This window comes from Lasioglossum baleicum, chromosome 4 (genome assembly GCF_051020765.1).
Source record: "Lasioglossum baleicum chromosome 4, iyLasBale1, whole genome shotgun sequence".
Classification (NCBI taxonomy): Eukaryota; Metazoa; Arthropoda; class Insecta; order Hymenoptera; family Halictidae; genus Lasioglossum; species Lasioglossum baleicum.
The window spans coordinates 18,735,560-18,756,144 of NC_134932.1; the positions used below are offsets into that span (position 1 = coordinate 18,735,560).

Sequence of the window (20,585 nt, forward strand, 5' to 3'; positions counted from 1 at the left end):
AGAATTGACAGCACATTTGTTAGGAAAGCGAACGGGTAATTAGGAGGACGCTTAGGAAGTAGTAGAACGCATTGTTTGGACACGCTCATATGACCTAACAGCGTCAAATGTGCAGATTGCGAAAGAAAAGCAATTATTTTTGCATCGAGCAAAAACAACAAATCGCGGCGCTAGAAGCTCCAGCAGGGGATTAGAGTAAAGTGCCGTTGGATTAAAGAAATTCCGAACGGGTTCGAACCCGTGTCTGGCAATTCAGTGAGGAAAGGAGGCCAGGAAAGGAGGACGCGTAAGTTCCTCCGCGAACGGCTGTCGTCCATGGGAGCGGAAGAACAGAAGAGAGCCACAGAATGTAGCGAGATAAGGTCGGCAAATTGCAGGCAATCTGGCTGATTAGGCTGCACACTGGTAATCCTACAGGTTCCAGGAAGGACCAGGACCACGACCTATAACCGTCTTCGACCCCCTTCGACGTGTATTAGCCGAAGAAACGAGAAAGGGGCTGAAGTATCCGCCCGAGGGCTGGCTATGCTACATCCGCGGCGGTTCTAAAAGATTAGAGGATCCCCGTGGAAAGAGGTCGGCGAGTCGAAAGAAACCAGTCCATTTTATGCTCCGGATAGCCGATACGTTTCGTCTTTTTACTCCTCATTTCATATGCGCTTACACAGCGTTCGCCGTTTTTGGGCTTTAAAAGGTTCCGCCGCTCTGATACCGGTAAACCGTCCTCGATACCGCCCTACGTCTATTTTACGAAATATTTTTATTCCATAGTGACGTGCTCTGGAAACATTCGCCTGGAGCGAGTGATTTCTTTCGCGTCAATTACGGAACAGCCTCGCTGATAGGCCGAGATAATCCCGTCCAGCTAACAAGCAAACTTCGGTAATCCGACAATTCCAGTTTCTTCGAAACTTCGCAGATTTGTAATGAATCTTGACAGAAATATAATGAAATTTTTTGCTTTTGTACTCTCTTTAGCTCTTCCGCCGGGGAAAAGTAATCTTAAAAATTAACTCGTGCTTTTCTTTCTGGAAAGCTTTAGTGTACCTTCGGAAGTGTTCGTTCGCAAGAGCGAAGATTATCCATTATAATTTTAGTAGTGTTTCAAAATTGATGTGTAATTATAAAGTCAATCTCTTTGTTAAGAGAACGTATGTAAATAATATATTACTACTAAAAAATACTTTTGTGAACTATATTATAAAGAAGTTATTAGGATGAAAATGTAGGGGACTTTGTATGCTCACTAAAAAGACAGAAACGTTTAAAAAAATATTCATATTCGTAACATTACGATATACTTATTTTCAACCTTAAATGTAGCCAAGACTGCTACGTGATCAAGAGCAGCGTTCATAAAATTACGACTTTTACCATGATTATAAAAAAAAATGTTATTTAAGAACGTCGTCACTATTCGGAGATGTTTACTTTATTCTTTCAAATATCCCATACGTCTGTATGGAAGACGTTTATGATTGTCTGTATATTCTCTCTCGAATGTGTGGTCCATTTTACATTATTCAAAACACTTCTTGCTCGATATATCTTTCGTACTATCTCCCATGCTAGGGAGCTTGGAGATCTGTCAGGCTGAAATTGCAGCTACGAGACACGAGAAAAGAGCAGTAGATTTGAACAGTCCCGTAAACAGAAGATTCCTCTTCTATCTTCGTCCACTCATTTCCAGGATCGTCGTGTTAGAATTACGACAGCGATAACTAAACGAATCGTTGGAATTTCGTCGTGACGCCTACTTTGCTCGTCAGTAAAAATCAAGTAGTTGTCGATTAGCAGGGCATCGAATCAATACTCTTCTAAAAGACCACTTCGAGAACACTCAAGGCGATAATAGAGTTTAGTTTATTACGATTTTATGGAGTAAACGACGATTGGACATTCTTCATTATTATTTTACGATGATTGGACGCAGACATAGACAGAGATATTGTGACCGTATTACAATTCTCTGGTTCGATTGAATTTCTAAGAGCATTGTTCGTCCATATTTTGTGTGTTTCACAATTAATTTTAATTCCGAGCTGTGTTGGAAGTATATATTATATATTATCGTTCTCAAGTTCAGAGCATCCCCTACTCTTTTAAATAAATATTCATTTTATTGTATCCCTTTTAAATAGATTAGCCGAGAAAACAGTAGTGGGTCATCTGAACTTTCGAACAGCAGTGAACATAAATAAGCATGCACTATTCCTGCGTTGCAATAATGAAGAAACATGATTAATAAAGAGTTAAATGACTGCAATATTAATTTCTGTTAATGAAAACCGAATTATTTTCGAATGTGTACATAGTTAATAATTGTTCGTTGTTAATAATTGTGGAAAAAAGTTATAATTAGAGCGAAACAATGGAATGAAAATTGAAAGAGAAATTTCGAAAATAGAACGAGAGTCGGTCAGTCACATTTCTGCATTAAAGAAGCAACAACACGCATGCTGTGATAATGTTATATTGTTAGATGAACACTCACCGGCGTTATTATTGGCGGAATTTGGATCCTTACCTGGAACAAAAGGAAAGCAGACGTTGTTTAGCGTGATCAAGTGTCGTCAACGATCATTATACAACATAAATAACAACATCGATGTGAGCCGTGTATGTACTAGACACTAGACAACACTGTGTATTACGTTACACAGGGTGGGACGCCACTCTCCACGCAACTAATTAATTCTCTCATGGCGTATATAAATTAACGGTGCTACAATGAAGCTATCCGATGTAAACGCGAAAACGTTCTCAAGTATATTAATAAGGCGACAGTAATTTATGCAACGCGGTAAAGCCCGGCGAAACATTAAGCATTTTTATCGTGATCGCGATTCCCCGCGAGCCGAGAAACGAGATTCCTTAATAGTTCTCCTAATTAAGCGGTGCTTAACATTTGCATTTGCGCTCGCGTGCTATCTCGCTCCGAGATGTATGTATGTTAGCGCACGTGTTAGGATTTCACCACGAATTTCGCATGGTGTGTCGGTAACTCTCACAATTGTCACTGAAAACTTGTCAATTTTCATTGTCTTTGATCACGTGTTCTTTTTCAATGGCCCCTCAAGAGACAAATTTTCATTCCATTCAATTTTAAAATTAATTTTTCTTTTCATTTATTTATTTATTCATTTTTTATTTAGACCAGTTTAGGTCTGTTTGGTGCTGGCGCTTTTAGATGGATTTGTTATGTAAGTTCTATCGCATTATTATGATAAAATTGATTGATAATGTAGGATCGAGACAATAATTTTATTCTTGTGTGTAACGCATCTGCTAGTACACACAATAAGTAATGTATACTCACGAAATAGAATAAAAAGATTCACGAAATAGAAGAAAAATATGTCGGAAAATCTGAAAGTACAAATAGAAATTCTAGAAACATAAAATGAAATACGGCAACGAAATAAACTGGTTGCAAAGCCAGCAGAAGTAAAGAATGACTACACAACTGTTGGAATTCCTCGTATAACACGCGGAAACGTGGAAACCATCAGTCAAGTTGTGTGACTCAAGATCAACAACATTTTTCATATTTATCTAGGCCATCTCTACTGTTCAAGAAAAGGAGTGAGCTTCGACCTTACGTACCTTTTCTCTCTCAAACACCTTGAACCGTAGATGAGATTCGTACGAGATAATTGAATGTTTTTGATGATACACTTTTTAAGTCTAATATGCTTATAATTATAGGCTGTGTATTTATGAAGTACACGTACGTAAAACAAAATCTGAAAAATCTCTCAATGATTTGTATGTAACTTATAACTAGGTAGACGCTGGATGTTTATGCAAAATATTCCGTGTGCATCAATTGCAAAATACAGGAGCTAAATATAAAATATTCTTCACTGATAATTTTAATGAAGTGAACATAATATAGTAATAGTCTTAAAGTCTTTTTTAATATTTTCACTTGGAAAGACTTATCTTTGCAAGACCCAATACAAAATCGATAATCGTTACTACCTTACTTCGTTATTGCCACCGAGAAGTGCAGTTTAATTACACAACTTTCATTATTATTACGGGGGCTTTGCGTGAGAAAATGTTCTTCTTTTTCGCCCGTTATTCTTAACTTTGAGGGACACGGCGATGCTCGCACTGCCTAACGAGTAACAGCGGGATCACTTTACGTGCAACAGCGTGCACGCATGCAGATGCAGCGGAAAGTTTGTCGGTTACGATAGTGCAATTTTGCTCGGTGGTCTGGGTGGGGTGGGAAGAGGATTTCTGTGCTGGGACGCGCATCAGAGAAGAATTCCGCAGAGGATCCCGCGAACGCGATGGTACGTAAATACGTGGAACGGGTCCGGAGGATGAAATGCATAGTGCGATTCAACTACGGCGCACGTATGCGGAATGCGCGGACGCGACTCGTAACTGCATACGACTTCGAAAATCCGGCCGGGTTCGCTCGTGCTACTTATCTTCTCGAAAATCGAGCGAACCGCTCGACAATAGCATTATTCCCTGTGTCGTTCGCGTGTCTATCTTTGCCAGCGACTTTGCTCGTCCGACACGAACCCGAGCCGAGAGCGTTTCACCCCGGGACAACGTCCACCCGCGAAATAATTCACGATCCGCGGAGAATGTTGCGATTTTTACCTCTTTTTTCTCTCTCTCTCTCTCTCTCTCTCTCTCTCTTCCACATTTTAATACCTTCCGCATCGATGCTGCTAATGTATTTATTAACTGCGGAATTTAGTTTTCCACGCACACGTCAAATAAACACGCATGTGACGCGCGTGCTCCACGATTCATACAACGCGAAATATCGTGATTCCCGAGCACCGGGATTTGGATTAACTCCGTTGTGAACGGATCGATATAAATATGCCGAAATATTTGTGAAATTTGAATGTTGGACGAATGCAACGCCATGCAGAAAAATATAATCGAACCGTTCGGAGGATTAGAGATCGAACGAGATTAGTTTCTGCTCGAATTTGACGAGAATGTTTCGTCATTGTAACTGCGGAAATATCGTGATGATTATTCCATTTTCGAGTTTCCGACATGGTTTTTAAAATTCGCGACGCTGCATGTCAATATTATAATAATATTATTGTTCCAATTCGATACGTTATTAACATTTCAATATAATGTTTACACGTTATAATTGGAAACACAGTAGATTATTTATATTATTGTTTGGTGCATGTACATATACTGGAATTGTATTTTACTTTATTTGTCATGAATATGCATCGGTTATGTTCAGGCTATTCATTACATTTTTGGTTGAATGTTTCTGCATACTATTTAACAGACCTTTCAAGAACTGTGTTATAAAAAACTTATCAAAGTCCAAGAGTTGAATAAGGCTGAATCTCATTAAAAACAAATTTTCTGAAATAGATATTTTAGTTTCTGCTTAGTTATAGGTAAGAATCTGAACAAAATTGATAAGTTATTCTACTTATGGAGGACTTATTGTTATATTGCATAACCACACAGGTACAAAACTGAGATAGTAAAAGTTAAAAATATCATTGCATTATTTAAAAATACCAATATTTTATTTCCATCGGATTGAAATGATCAAAGAGATAAAATATTTTTATTCAGCTCCTGCTTCTTGTAAATAATGCAGAAAATTTTGTTTTGCATAAAGATCCACAGTCTAGCATAGAGTGCGTCTAATCAATTAATTTGTTTATGTAATGCAGTAGTTCTGCGTGCTCTTGAGCGAGACTGTTGCAAATGGATGAGTTCCTTTAGATCCCCACGAGCTCTCTTTCTATATCTTTTCCTTCGCTGACGTGTGTATGTACCTGTACACAGTGGCGTCCCTTGATCGTAATCAGAATACGAAAAATGAAAGAGAAACAGATCCTACCAGTGGTACCGAGGACATCGATAAACTACGCCCGAGCCATCACGGAGATTGCCAGAGATGAATCTACTAGCTGGTTTCGTGACTTCATTTATTTGTCCTACTTTAATGCGGCCCTTTTCACGTTATTTACCTTAAGCGAAACCAGCATTTTTGTAACGTGTTTAGTGAGTCAACAATTTTTATTCGAATTTTGTTGCGACTTTTAAGAGTGGTAACATCCCTTGCGAATATTAACCAAAGAATAAGGCTTCAAAACGGTTCTATATAAATAAATTTTTAACAGAAGCATAAAATAAATTTTATATGCTTGTTGAAAGTAAGTATCCAGTATAAACAAATGAAAAATTTATGACACTATTAATACAGACTAACAAGAATGAATAAAGTATTGATGTTTGAAATAATCGAAAACAAATGCGGAATTACAAGGAATATCGCATAAATATGAAAGAACATTTATCATTGATAAAGTCCAAGAGCAATTATCCACTGCGTCAAATGAAAAAGTGAGCTTCCAGAGATTCATTCATTCGCTGCCAACGTCACACACGTGTGACCGGCAGCGGGGTTCCTATATCATGTAAAGAAAATTAAATTAATTTTACGCGTGTCACGGAAAAGTTATAAATTCTCCAAATATGCTATGTGTTTCATAACTTCAAATAACGTTTCCGTGGCAATATATTCATGCACGTTTTACAAGGGAATGCGTTACATTTTGAAATATTGCAACAATGAAGGCTATCGCTGGAACAGGGTTGCAAACGTGTTGAAGGAGTACTGTGCTGTTATTAATATAGATTAACAAGAATTTCAGGTAATCTGGAACAATTGAGGAATTACAAGGAAAACACTGTACTGTGAAATTATTGTTATCACTGGTAAAGGGCGAAGAGCGATTCTCCGTCGCGTGAAATTAAGAAATGAGCGAGGCAGACTTATCAAACTGTCCGTCAGAACGCGATTATTAGTTTCGCCGTGGGCACGGTAAAACGTACGTGTACATCGTTCGATCATGGCGTCGATGGATCGCGCTTGTCTACGGGAAGATTTATCAGCGGCGTTACGTCCAAATGGAGGATCATCGCGGGAACACCTTTATTCCGTTCGTCCCGTCCACTTAGGCGGCTCCTTTGTCACTAGACTAAGGTGGCGAGCAGGGTACGGTGGGAGGAGGCGTGAAAGAAAGAACGGCAGAGAAATGCAAATTGCAGGGGCGGACGAAGGGGGTGGGTCACAGGGGCAGGGGCAGGGGGAGGGGGGTCGCGGTTATATTCCGGTCTCGTCGCTTCAGAAAAGGGACGAAAAAAATCGCTCGTGCAGGGCAAGGTCGACATTTCTTCTTGCGGATAAAATGCTCTCGCTGGGAAGGGCGCCAGGATATCTCTCTCGGCGGTCGCATTTACGTCTAATAAGAAAAATGCTGGATCAAGGGCGACGGAGCTGTGGTTCGCGCCGTTTGTCGGATATTACGCACCGAAGCCGGCCCGATCTGCCGACAAAACATTATGCACGCGTGAACAAAATTCGCAGGCCCTAAATCGACTTTGCATCGCGAACATTCCGTTTCACTAGTGCATAGCTTGGCAACGGATTGCGAACCGTTTACTATGACTAGATTGCGGATCTTTATGCAAAATAAAAAATGTTCGCATTGATTGCAGGACACAGGAGCTAAATAAAACTTGTATTCTTCTTCCAATTATTTTGTTAAGCTGAAACTAATACATACGTTAATGTTCTTAACCCCTTGCCCTACGATTTATTTTACGGTTTCAGTGATTCGAACTTTTTTGTAGAGAAAATCGATATAAATTGTATACCTATATGTTCTCCAATAGCTGTATATTAACAAAACCAAAATAGAATTTTATTTCGGTTTAAAGAAAATTATTAACATACATTTTTATATCAGAATCTTTTCATAATCTTCATCTCGAATCAGACACGATATTGTAAGGCAAGGGGTTAAATATTTTTAACATGTCCACTGCTTTAAATTAATATTCATAAATGCATAAAATCCGCAGTCTAATTATGACGTATATATTATTCAACAAGTCGTGTGTGAACAATTGTGTAAGCGTGTGTCAGAATGAATTCATTCGTGTACGACATAATTCCCTTCAAGCTCACACAAGATCAGAAATTTTCAGTTAGAGTGTAATGCTAAATTCTTGAAATGAAGGTCTTTAGCATAGTTGTTCCAGTATTAAATATGAACAAAACTAGTTTTTTTCTCAGGCTTTTTCAGTACAGATAGCGCCGTATATTAAATGTATATTTAATATATTTATGTATTTAAAATATATTTATATTTAGTATATTTATTCCTTATCGATAGTAAACTTTAAAAAGACTATGGATTTTGCAAATCGATAGCTTTGCATTATCCGCCGCTGCTATCCCACAACTAATGGGCAGGGAATTGCATAAATCGAAGCGAAATGAAAAAATTAATTGAAAGCCATTTATTTGTTTCATTGGGCCAGTGTTTTGCGATAACGCTAAATACGTTAATTCCTGTTGGCGTCCGGATAAGCATGATCCACAGAGCTCATCTATATGGAAAGCTAGTCACAAGTAATTTATTCGTTTAAAACAGAAACTACAGAAGATATACAACTATTACAACGATTTATGGCAGAACTTATTTCTGTCGAATGATTAAACGGGAACGTTGGAAGTAATGGCATTCGAGGGGAGGTTGAAATCTCGGTAGAAGTTTTAGAAAACGAAAGTAGCAAGCGAAATGACGGCGTAAACAGCACTTTGTATCGACGCCCCTGTTCTCTTCTTTTCACCTTCGCCTCGTGCAACCCTCTCGACGAGTTTAAGTCCACTTACCGAGTCCCGAGACCCTTTTTCTGGACTTGTTCTCCGTCTTCGATCAAGCTGAATCTACCACTTAGTCCACCCCTTCTTCGCACCGGGTGTCAACCCTTCCAGTACGAATGGATTCGACGTCGCGTCGGAGGACCGCGTAAAAGCTCGCAATTATTGAGACGTAAAGTGAAAGATTTTGCGGGAGTTGGATTGAAACGTTCGGGAATAACGATCCGCGAAACTGGGGGGTGCGCGTCAATTTGCTAAGTGATTGGAACAAACAGCTTGATAGAGATTCATTGTTTAGAAACTGTATGCTTTTCCTGCTCCACGAGGGATACAGCCTCGTGGTCAGGCAGATATAGAGCATCCCCTTCATCTGAAAAATGTTTGCTATCTTTTCTGGGTCGTGCTGTTACCGTATTTAATTTTGTGGAACACAATATTGCGATAATGTTTCTTACGATTTTCGTCTTTGTTGATATAAAATATAATATTGTAATAGTGTTTCTTACAATTTCGATCTTATTTAAAGTATGTGGCCTTAACACAAGAATTGTATGAATATCTGCAAAATAGTTTAAAATGTTTTTGAATATCTTCAATCATCACTTAATTCTAACATCATTAATCTTTCGAAGGAACATGTTCTCATCGTGTATAAAATCATTTTACCCTTTGGAAAATTCATTGACACGTTCATTACCACCATCTTGTAGTTTACAGAAAACTTTTTATTCAGTCCTTGACTTTCCTCTATTAAATTGTTTAATTACTTCATAAGACATTTTAAAAATGAGGATAAACAAATGGTGTTGACGAATGTATAAACTTGGTCACATCTAACGATTGAAAAAAGTGTGAAAAATTGTTCAACACGTGAACAACAATTAGAATGTAATAAAAGGACGTCAGCATGCCTGGTTATAGAAACAATGAAAGTGAAATAGCTGCGTACGAATCGGAATATTCATTCAAGGAGAACCAGTGTTTGCTCGGCGGTGAAAACAGAATCGTATTAGAGTTTCAATGTCGCGTAAATGGTCCCAGCGTCCTAACCTCAAGGTGATGGCATTGTTAAAAGGGCACAAAGAGAAGAGACGCGGCCCCTGCTTGGAGGAATCCGGAACGAAGGTCGAGGAGGAGAGAGAGAAGCGTAAGAGAAGTTAGCAGAAAGGCGACGCCCTTAAGACCGGAAAACTGGAAAATAGTTGCCACTGGTTGCCATGGCCACCGAGTACCCAACATGCTATTCCTCTGTCAACTCTATTCTCATACCCGAGAGGATAGATTAAATAAGAACGTTTCGATTAAAAATTCATATCGTCGATGACGAATGTTGAAACCTCTCTTGAATGGTGATCCTCGCTCACTTTTTCCTGGATCTTGTCACAACAGAGACGAACGCGGGCATAAAGCATACGTAAATGCGGCGCGCATAAAAGGAGGCTTGTGTTCAACCAGCTGCGCTCTGCTTTAATACGAATGGCAACGCCATGAAAAATTGAACGCCTTCGACATCTATTGTTCCGTGACGCCAAGAGCTAAGAAAGATTGGGATCGCGCAACGTGCTCCATCTTTCCACCGAAGTCAAATATCAACATTATCACAAAGGGGGATCGTTCCAGCTGATGCTAACAATTTCCCGCGAGCTATTTTTCGGGCACCAACGGTGTAAAATAATTTCTCATTCGACTCTCTCGTTCGTGATTTACGGCGAATGTCTGGGTTAAGTAATGAACTTCAGTGGGAGATCATTCCAATAGGTAAGATTCTTTTTTGAAAAATATATTATACATTTTACATTACAATATTTAATATTATCAACGCCATCACATGCGGCAGGAACGTACGTCAGAATATGCTATAAAAAAGACTTGTACATAATGCTCACGTTTTATGACATTATATTTTATTTACGAAAAGATAAACTAATAAATTTTCTACAAGGCCAAATATAAGATGGTTACCAAGATGATATTATTTCAAAAATGTTGTATGTCCTATTTAATAGAATGTTAAAACTATAAAGACTTCTACGAATGCTGGAATCACAATATTATTGTATCGAAAGAAGAAGATCGAAGAAATGACATTTTTAACTTCTTATTAGGAGTCATAACCGAAGGACACCGATCGTTTTCAATTGATATCTCCTATAGAACAAGCAAATAATCCCCCATTCTTGAGGGCGCGAATACCTCGAATTTTTCAGCTTCGATTATTACATCGAGAGCTCATTGCGCCTGGGAATGTTCCAGCAGCGTGGTTCGCTGCACTATTTTCGCTCGTTTCGACGGAATGTTCCATCCTGCAAAGGGAGGGACACGAGCGAGCGAACGTACAGAGAAGCTCACAGAACCCCTTCGCGCGAGAAAGACGGAGCGAGAACTGCAGTTAGGGCATGTAATGTACACTATCCCCTGTCCTTCGATGCTTGTATTTCACGAGCTCGTTAAGCTATACGGTTGAACTTTACACGGGATGAGAAAGTCGCAACAAATAGACTTCATCGAACGGACGACGTTCCGTTGACGACGATTTTCAGTGACGTTGAATCTCTATTTTACGAACTGGGGTTTCCTGTGCTGCGAAACACTTATTCGAAAGCAGGTTTACTCAATTATATGCATTACAACGGTGCCAAAAACATTGGCACACTAAATTCTAATTTTCGAAAAATTATAATTATCTTGTCGATGGCTCAGAAACCAATTTGAAGTCATTAAGTCTTTTAGAACGTAGTTGTAACAAAGTAAATAAAATAAATCTTTTCTGGAATAAAATAATAAAATTTCCAATACTGTAAAGGTCTGCCTTATTCTACATTTCATTATATTTATATATTGATTCAGAAATATTGAACAATTGGATAGTCTTATAAAGAGAACGATTAAAAAGGAAGAAAATATGATGAAAATATTTATGTTAATAGCAGTAAAAATGTTCATCTTAATTTCGGTTCTTTATGACGCTTTTCAACAACACCAGTAACTTCAAAGTTCAGGAAATTCGTGAATGATTTTCAACGAAATCGCGAAACCATTGAAAAACGATATTTAATGAAATTGAGCGCCTGAATTTGATTAAATTCTCGTGAAATGCTCGGTTACTTATTTATCAGGAGCAAGGTCTGATTGTGCGGCTTCAATCGTCGGTGACGTACGTGCAGTATTAATTACTGGAAATGCATTGAATCAGTAGTCTGTTTATTAATTTACTAGGCCGCTAATAACCTCCCGCAGCGATATCACTTAGCAAACGCAAATGAGAATTGATTTCGCTTTGAGAGGCACAAATAAACCGTCTTCGCCGAGTATCAAACTCCCAAAAGCCAATTATCAACCGAGCCATTATAAATCAAAGGAACGATTAACAATTTAGATTCCAGTCGCCGCCGGCACGGATAGAACGAAAGGGTTCGCGAGGATACGAATCGATTTCGAAGTATAATGCGACAGTAAGAATTCATCACAATGAAAGATTCAAAGAATTTGTCATCGTTTCAGAAAGAGGAGAATCAATTCGAATGTGGGAGGGTGTGGGGTGTGGTGTGGGTGGGGCGAATAGAAATCGTTATGGCCATTAGTATCACAAATTTCCACCGGATCACGTCCGCGTTCCGGGATCCATTTTATCGGTGGGATCATATTTGCCGCTCGTATAAATCACGAGTCCGCGAACCATTCTTAGATGCACGCAATTGGCTGTCTGCAGGCGTTGCCGAAGCGTAATAAATAGCAGCGCCGCGCACAGTATGGAAATGAGACGGATATTAAGTTATGACCGATCGTTTGTCTTTTCGCCCGTGCAAAATTAAACCGGGGAAACTTGAAGTTCGAGGCGGCCGAGCCCAGCGCGAAACCGGATACACGGATATGCACAACCGGAAGAAAATATTGCAACCCCCACCTTATCCGGCTCCGTCCGTCGGCCCACGGCGACACGCGAACTCCGATGCGACGCACCTAATTTCAAGCATTCGATCCTTTGCTGCCAAAAGTTCCTGCCCGAGTATTTTGTTTCTCGACGAGGCTCCTATGGAACATGTTCAAGAACGGTGGCACCAAAAAGTATTCGAACATTAAATACCCGATCCGTATTTGAAAAATAATCTTACGGTAATAAATTTGGACTCGTCCTCTTGGAAATGGGTGTTAAGAAATAAACACTGGCACTTTTAATATAAAACTGTTCTTCATTATACAGCGCTGGAGGAAACTCTTTATTCTACGAATTTTTAGCTGCGACTGATCCCAAAAGGATAATCGTTGGAAATCCCAAGGAAAAATAGGGTCATCTCGTATCTCCAGGTTGTTTAGGTTAGGCTTCACGGTCCGGCTCTTGAAATATCATTGCCCAAGTATCAAATGGGATACTCCGAAATCTCTTTCTGAAATCGTTTCATCGATACTTCATTATCTCTGTTTATTAATGCGATTCTGACATCGTTGATTTAGTTTTGACAACTTATTCATAATCCAACACGTCCAAACTTCAAGTCTATGATATCTCCATTTACCAGAAAAAATTGTGAAAGGTTTTTTATTCACAGTTTACATCATGTAAAAATATCTCTTTGATGATATTATATTCGTTAGTTAGCAAAAAATCACTGGACACCGATCGCCAACAGAAGAGTTCTCTCATGCATACATTCTTTTATTAAACACGCACAAAAATGAACGAACTCGAAAATCTCAAAAAAGCCAATAAAGCCTGTTCATTCGACCATATTCCGGACATATGTGAAGATCTAATAGTACGGATAAATCAAACCACGACCATAGAGGATCTAATTTATTTTTTCGTCCAGTGACATTTTTTGCTTTCATATTTTTATATACAACTGATATACGGTTTGCTGGTTGATAAAAGCACAGTCCCTTCGTCATAAAATACGATTTGCTTTTCCAGTGTACTTTATTTCGCTCGCGATTTTATAATCTGTTGAAAGCAGGATCTTCCGCGGCAGAAAATGCTGAATAATTAACTCTAGAAAGACTGGAGGATGAAAGGAGGCTCTTCGGGCCAACTAGTCGCGAAATATGAGAAATACGTTATTTCTTCCATGAGGATCATTTTTTAAAAATTGTATTTTCCTTTTCGCTTTCAATAGCTGAGGGAGAGAGACTCTTGTGACATGCTTGTTACACAATGCGGAGCAATTCTTACTTTTCTCGTTTGAAATTTTATTCAAAGAATTATTTAGTGTTACTTTGATCTTCGAGGCTGAATGATCCACTTCCAGTTTATGATTTGATGAGTGGTGTGCACAAAAATATGTAAGAACTAGTCAGTAATACTTACATATAAGTACTAGCAAATGCTCCTAGGTTTTTTATGTGGTTTTCTATTAGTATTACGTAGTAAAATTGAGTAAACACTATTGCTAGCAAATACTCCAACCAGGATGCTTAAAATCACTAATAAATCCTTTTATCTTGTGAATTAGCATGATACAGAAACAAACTTACAAAGTATGGCATTCAAGAAATAAAATTGATGTACAAGTAAAATTAGCCATGTGAATTCAAAGTAAAGATAGGATTTTAAGGATCAGATTTATATGTAGCTCATACTGATAAAGGATAAACCTGACGACTGTAATAATATTTCCTGATCGAAATGATAAAAATTCAGTGCAGCTGGACTTTCATTTACAAATCGATTGTTCGTAAAATCGTCAGCTAATACGAGTGGTTCAAATAATTTGATCACCCATGGTAACTTGTTAGTCTCGACGTTTGCTCTCTCCGGAGTTAATCAAGATGTGCCCTCGGATTTTCTCCCTCTCGGTCGCATTTCCCCAGAGCGCTCCGAGGAAACGATACCGGGCATCGTCGGTCTCGAACCTGGCTAGCTAGGCGAAGGCATTTAGATAAAGAATTGCAGAGGGCTAGGAGAAAAAGGGAAGAGGCAAAAGGGAGGCTCTTTATCCTTCCTCGCGACAGCGCAGCGCCATCGCGCGCGTTATATGGGGCGGAGAACGGATGGATATCTCACCGCGACGAGGGCCAGGAAAAATGTATTTTCTCAAAAATTATTCCCAGCCCCCCGTCCCCTGGCTTCCCTCTATCGGACCAGTGGCCGTTAAGTCCGGGCTGCACGGTCGCTGCTCAACCAGTCCTCCGCCAAAAGATGATCCGGTCGCGAATCTTCGGTCGTTCCTTTTATCCGGCCCGATAAATCCTCACAACGGAGCCGCGCCGGTGGGGAGAGAATTTTCACAGCCAAGCCATCGGCTCAACGGATCTCCGCGCGAGTTAGCCGAAATGATATTTCAATCCCGCGAGAAGCTCGATCCACCCCCGCGTAGGCCCGCTAACACCCCGGTCGATTGATAGTAATAGGATAGACGCGATTTTAGCTGCCCGGAATACACAACAGAACAAGAGAACCCGTCGAAGCCGATTGGCTTATACACCAGAAGATAAAGTGAGGCAAAAAATTATCTCATGACTTCATATTTTATATTATTTAAAATTGGATATTTCATATGCAGCAGTAGTACTAGTAGCACTAGACTGCGGATCTTTATGCATCTATGGCTTCTGAAAATTTCCAAAAAAGGGTGGAATATAAAATTCGACAGAATTTAGTAGAATTTTTATTTTCTTTCGATCTCTGCAAAGGCGACTATCACTGGAAATGAGATTGCAATTTATTCCACTTTCTTAAAATTCGTCTATACAAATCGTCTATCACTTTTTGAATTTAAAGTTTACTATGCAGAATATCAAATGTCTAAATTATTAGTATTATTATATTATGGTAACATTCGTAACATGGTAGTTGGCAGTCTTCAATCACTTTTTAATAAGTAAGTTGTTGAAGCCAACTCTCCAGGACGCAAAATCTAAATTTTGGGTTTGGTGAATTACACTTGACGCAGAATCTGACCGAGATGTAATATATACATATATGTATACAGTAGAGAGTTTCGTTTATGGTTTGTACGTACTTTGTTTGTGTGCATAAGTTTTTGTTTACCGTTAGTTAGATGAACACACAACTGAGCTTCTATTACCCGAACTACGTTCTACCGTATATGTATACGGACGTACGCAGGCACAAACATACTGACTTTCCACGAGCAATTGAATGTTTGGATCGTTATTGTTGTTTAACTTCGGTTATCCGAACTAATAAGAGCAAATAGTGGGGACTGCTAGTGAATCTCTATTATGTGAACAACTTCGTTCCCCAACATACTCGAATAGACAAAGTTCTACTGCAGTGATTTTTCTTATTTTACTACTGTACTGATAAACTTTTAAAATTATATTGATAAATAGAATTTAATGACTTTTATCTTCTAGTGGACAAGTCACGTTTTCACAAAAGATTTCAATGTATACCTTCATAGAGAAGTGAAAGATAATATTTATGTTCAAAGAAGTAAAAAACACATCAAAACTATTATTATTAAATATTATTGTACATTACGCCATTTTAGATATATTGGATGATTTGCGAGACGCATAACACGTAAATATAATAGCTCCCTTAGGCTTGCAGATAGAAGAAAATGTTACATAGGAAAAAATTGTACTGTTATAGGAGATAAATATGTTGATATAAAAGAATGTTCTGATTGTTGTCGTTTTCAAGGTGTTCTGAAGGTCATCGATGATGTTCAAATTGCACCATATATTTTTAACTTCATAGATATGTGGCACACTATGACCTTCTAATGATCTTGACTAGAAAATTTTATGATAAAGCATTGATAACTTCAAAATGTGCGATCATTTTATTCTTCTATCTCACATGTAGAAACATCTTCATACCACGATATTATTACTATCGCATTTTTTAATAAGAATTAACAAATTAATTAACCCTGGGATTGCAAGAATTGGGTTTTCTAACATAGAATTCGATTTATATCTTATTTTTTTAGTAGTCAGCTTAAATTATTAGCTATTTCTATTACGTCCATTAAGACGACTAACATTGATCTCAAAGGGGTGGGTTTAAAAGACACAGTCCGGCCTCGCTCGTTGTACGAAACGAGCAAACAACATTTTCAAACTCATCTAAGTCTTTCGTCTCTCTTCCTCAAGTACTCAGATTCGTCGCAAACGCATAAACCACGCAGCACAATTAGTCGCACTGACTGACTAAGAGAATCCTCGTGATTCGGTAATCAATGCAAAGGCATTTTCGAACGGTTCAATTACGTTCCCGCGGACGATACACAGCTTTTTCCCGAGTAGATATCCCCTAATCCTAGGTGCAGTATCGGTGGTGGTAGTCGAGATGGTGGTCGAGATTTTGAAAAGACCAGGGAGTTCCTTAATCCCACGCGCCGTTGGCTGGTTAGATTATTCGCTGGTCCTCCTGTTCGGATGTGCTGGCTTTGCGTCGCTTTGTCCTCTTCCAGGGCTAGTAGGTGGCTTCTTCTGGTCCGGCCATGTTTCCTGTTCGTCCGGCGTTTTCGTGGCTGATTTAGAGCCACTAATCTCGGGGCGGGTAGCGTCAACCCCTCGTGCTCCTCTCCGCCTCGGACACGAGTAGAGACACGCGGTATGAGATGGTGACGGGGGATGAAAGAGGGATGTCCCGAGGGGTTGGCGCGGTGCTGGTTCGGAGGGATAAAACGAGCGTGGCTCATGTGGGACGGTCGAGTGGAGCAACGACGGCGTGGGTTAGGTCCGGGGTTGGGGGGTGGTTCGACGAGGGTCGCTCGAATAGTTGACCGTCGTCCGAGCGTTTCGAATCAATTCTTGCCCCCGGGGCTCTCGTATACGGTGCACGTAGGGATACTGCGGCTCCATTTTCCAATAATACGGGCCAGACTTTAATCTTGTCAGTCTTGGACGATGATGTAGAACCACACGGACCCGGAACCACGCGAAAGTACGCGCGCCGCATCAGCCGACGGGCGGCGCGGAAAAAATAAAAAGGAACCACCGGCCAGATAAAAACCGGTCAAACCAGGGGGTGAATGGAACTACCCTCCGGGGGTACGGGGTGATGGAACACCACCGACCGGCCATGAGTGTGTATCCCATTCAAGCGACAACGACGGCCGCCTTTTGTCCGCCGCGGTTACACCCTGAAAACGGCCATCAGCTAGATGGCAGGGGAACGTGGTGGGGGGTGAGACAGAAATTATTGACGTAATATTGGAAAGCAATAAGGACACAGATGAGAATTGGTCCGAAAGGCCGCCGTTAGATATATGTTAGGCCATACGTGGACGGGAACGACGCGACGCGACGGTTAAACCTGAATTTTCGTCGGAGCGTGCGCACCTGTGGGATCCAATAAAGTCATGGGATTCGCCGGCCGGTATTTTATTCGCCTCGACGGCGAATTAGAAGCTGCGACGATGAGACTCATGACTTTAGGGGATATTGCCCGCCGGTGAATTTGAAATTTCTCGGTTATTTTATTTGTCGTCTGTTGCGTGGGATAATTGTGTCGTATGTATGGGCTTTAGTCGGGGATTGAAATAAACATGCCTTTTATTCTAAACCCCCGGGCCGTTCTTACAACTGTATAATTATCTAAAATATATTTTTGATATCATTTCTTGCAAACACTTTCTATTGTATTTTATGTAGCAGCTGTTTATTTAATTAATTTAATGATTTTCGTACTCTGGGCCAAAATGGCCCCGGGCGTCACCGTCGAAGGGAATACTAACAAGGGACATTACCCAAGTATAACACGCCGATTTTAATGAAATTTATACATGATATAGTTTGTTGAAAAATATTTGACACGTATAGTAGAACCTTGATTATCCGGGCCTCTGAAGTTCGAATTCTTTATTGTCTGAATACTTTCCACAAATAATTAGTTTGCGTTAAACCAACCCATACGCTACCCGATTTACTGCACACTTCAAGAAGGATTAAGTTCAGCACTGAAACTATGTAATTGTTGTAATTTTTTTTTATTGTCGCGTCTAGAGTTAACGTTTCGACGATTGCGAGTGTCTGAATCGTTTTATTACCGCCAGCATTCGGAGCCGGGATTTCAAAACAGTTGCAGAGCATACACGTTAAGGTTGGATTCGGGGCCTTTAGTAGCTTTTGACAAAGGCTGACTGCGGGAATCCCCAGTACAATAGTTAAAGACAAACACAGAGTTTCTCATTCTATTCTAATTTGTAATTCGAAAGTGTTACAACCGCACGTACGAAACTGCTAATCTGACTCGAGAGAAGCACCTACCACCACATTGTTCAGAATTAAACAATGGAGAAGAGTTTTTAGTGGGTCTCAATTTGCGCGTTAGCACTTCAACAATTTCTGGTCTGTCGCGCCTTTAATGAAATTATCCATGTACAGTGGTGCCTTTAGTACCGTTTCCTATCCTAGTATAGTGTCTCCCGCAAGAATATTCTTCATTAGTTAAGGAACTTATATCGGATAAATTTTCTCAATTTAACAAAACTATGTTGAACTTTCGGTATATCGTGTCAAGCAAGTATTAAAAACGCTTCAACTTTCAATATGTTAAGATTTTCAAAGTTAATTGATAAATTTGAGACTGTAGATATTTCGTTATTATGTATAATGTTATTTGAGATTGTAATACATACCTACATAGAACGGTATTCAAGAACTTACGATTTCAGAAAATAGATACATTGGATCTAGTAGCTATAATTATGAAAATTGTTATATGTTTAAATGCACAGAGCTGGGGAAAATAGTATTTTAAATAGTAAGTAGTAAATAATCCTATTTATTTTTTTTAAACTATGTGTGTACAACTTTGAAAATAAAATATTTCATTTGATGCTGTAATTTTTGATAATAAAATAATTTATTTGAGGCAGTAATGTTTTTGAAAATAATATTGAAAGGCAGTAATCTTTTTGAAAATAATATTTTATATTTGAAGAATATTGAAAATATTTGCATTTTGTCTTTATTTTCAATTTCAATTGTAAATATTATTGCTGAAAATAATGGTTCGAATTCAATACATTTAGGAGTGTAAATCGTTTCTTAACGATAAGATAGACTGTATTGTTTATGCGGTTTCTCAGAGTATTATAACAATGCAAAATTTTATTTCGTGTTTCAGATTGTTAAAATAGAAATATTTTATTTTGAGGATCAAATTGTTGAGATAGAAATATTTTATTTTGAGGTTCAGATTGTTAAAATAGAAATATTTTATTTTCGAAATTGTACATCTTATTTAAAATACTAGTTTCCTTAAGCAAAATATAATCTGAAATATTAAATAGTATTTGAAATATTTGTTACGCCAAATAATGCCCACCTCTTACGGTTAAATGTATACATAGACTTCACTTAGAGGTTAGCTTACCAGAGGGTAAGTTTCAGTAAAACAAAAACAAAAATGATGAAACTAAACGCTCGAAGAGATAAGAAATGTTTCACATGTTATACCGGAGATGATAAATTAGCAAATTTTCCGATTCGACTAACAATGTATGTAGGAACCTTTACGATGGTAATTAATGGGCGCAGCGCGTTGCAAGTATAGCCGGTAAATTCCACCGAAACAGTATAAAGTGAAAATTGAATGGTTCTTGAGACATTGCGTTCTCAGGTGCGCAATCTAGCATCTCATCAGCTCCGCTCGCAAGCACCGCAAGTGGCTGTTCCCGATTTCTAATATTCTCGTTAGGAGCTACGCGGCTCATAACGAAGTATTCGCGACGGCAATACCGCGGCGCGAGGTATACTGTTGCTCTCTTCGGTCTTAACATTGCAACGGCGGCTTGTGTTTGCACTGGTTAAATATAATAACAGCCCAGGAGCTTTCAGTCACTTTCTCGGGGGGCGAGCATAATAGACGACGGAGCCCTCCCCCCCCCCCCGTTTGGGTCAAAGATACGCGAGACGCCGCGGAACCGCGACGGAAATGACAAACAGAGACACGGCCACGGGAAAAACGCAATCC

The 20,585-nt window shown here is 39.2% G+C and overlaps 1 protein-coding gene across 5 annotated transcripts in view; it reads right to left on the reverse strand.

Annotated features, from left to right (window-relative positions):
- Window positions 1–20,585, reverse strand: part of LOC143207819 (agrin-like) — a 580,688-nt gene that overhangs the window by 374,234 nt on the left and 185,869 nt on the right. For 4 of the 5 annotated variants that reach the window (XM_076421623.1, XM_076421622.1, XM_076421621.1 and 1 more), the window contains exon 4: window positions 2,495–2,527. The exons of the other annotated variant lie outside the window; for it this stretch is intronic. In XM_076421623.1, coding sequence (XP_076277738.1) covers window positions 2,495–2,527 — 33 coding nt within the window. The remainder of the gene's footprint in view (window positions 1–2,494; window positions 2,528–20,585) is intronic. 5 annotated transcript variants of the gene reach the window in all.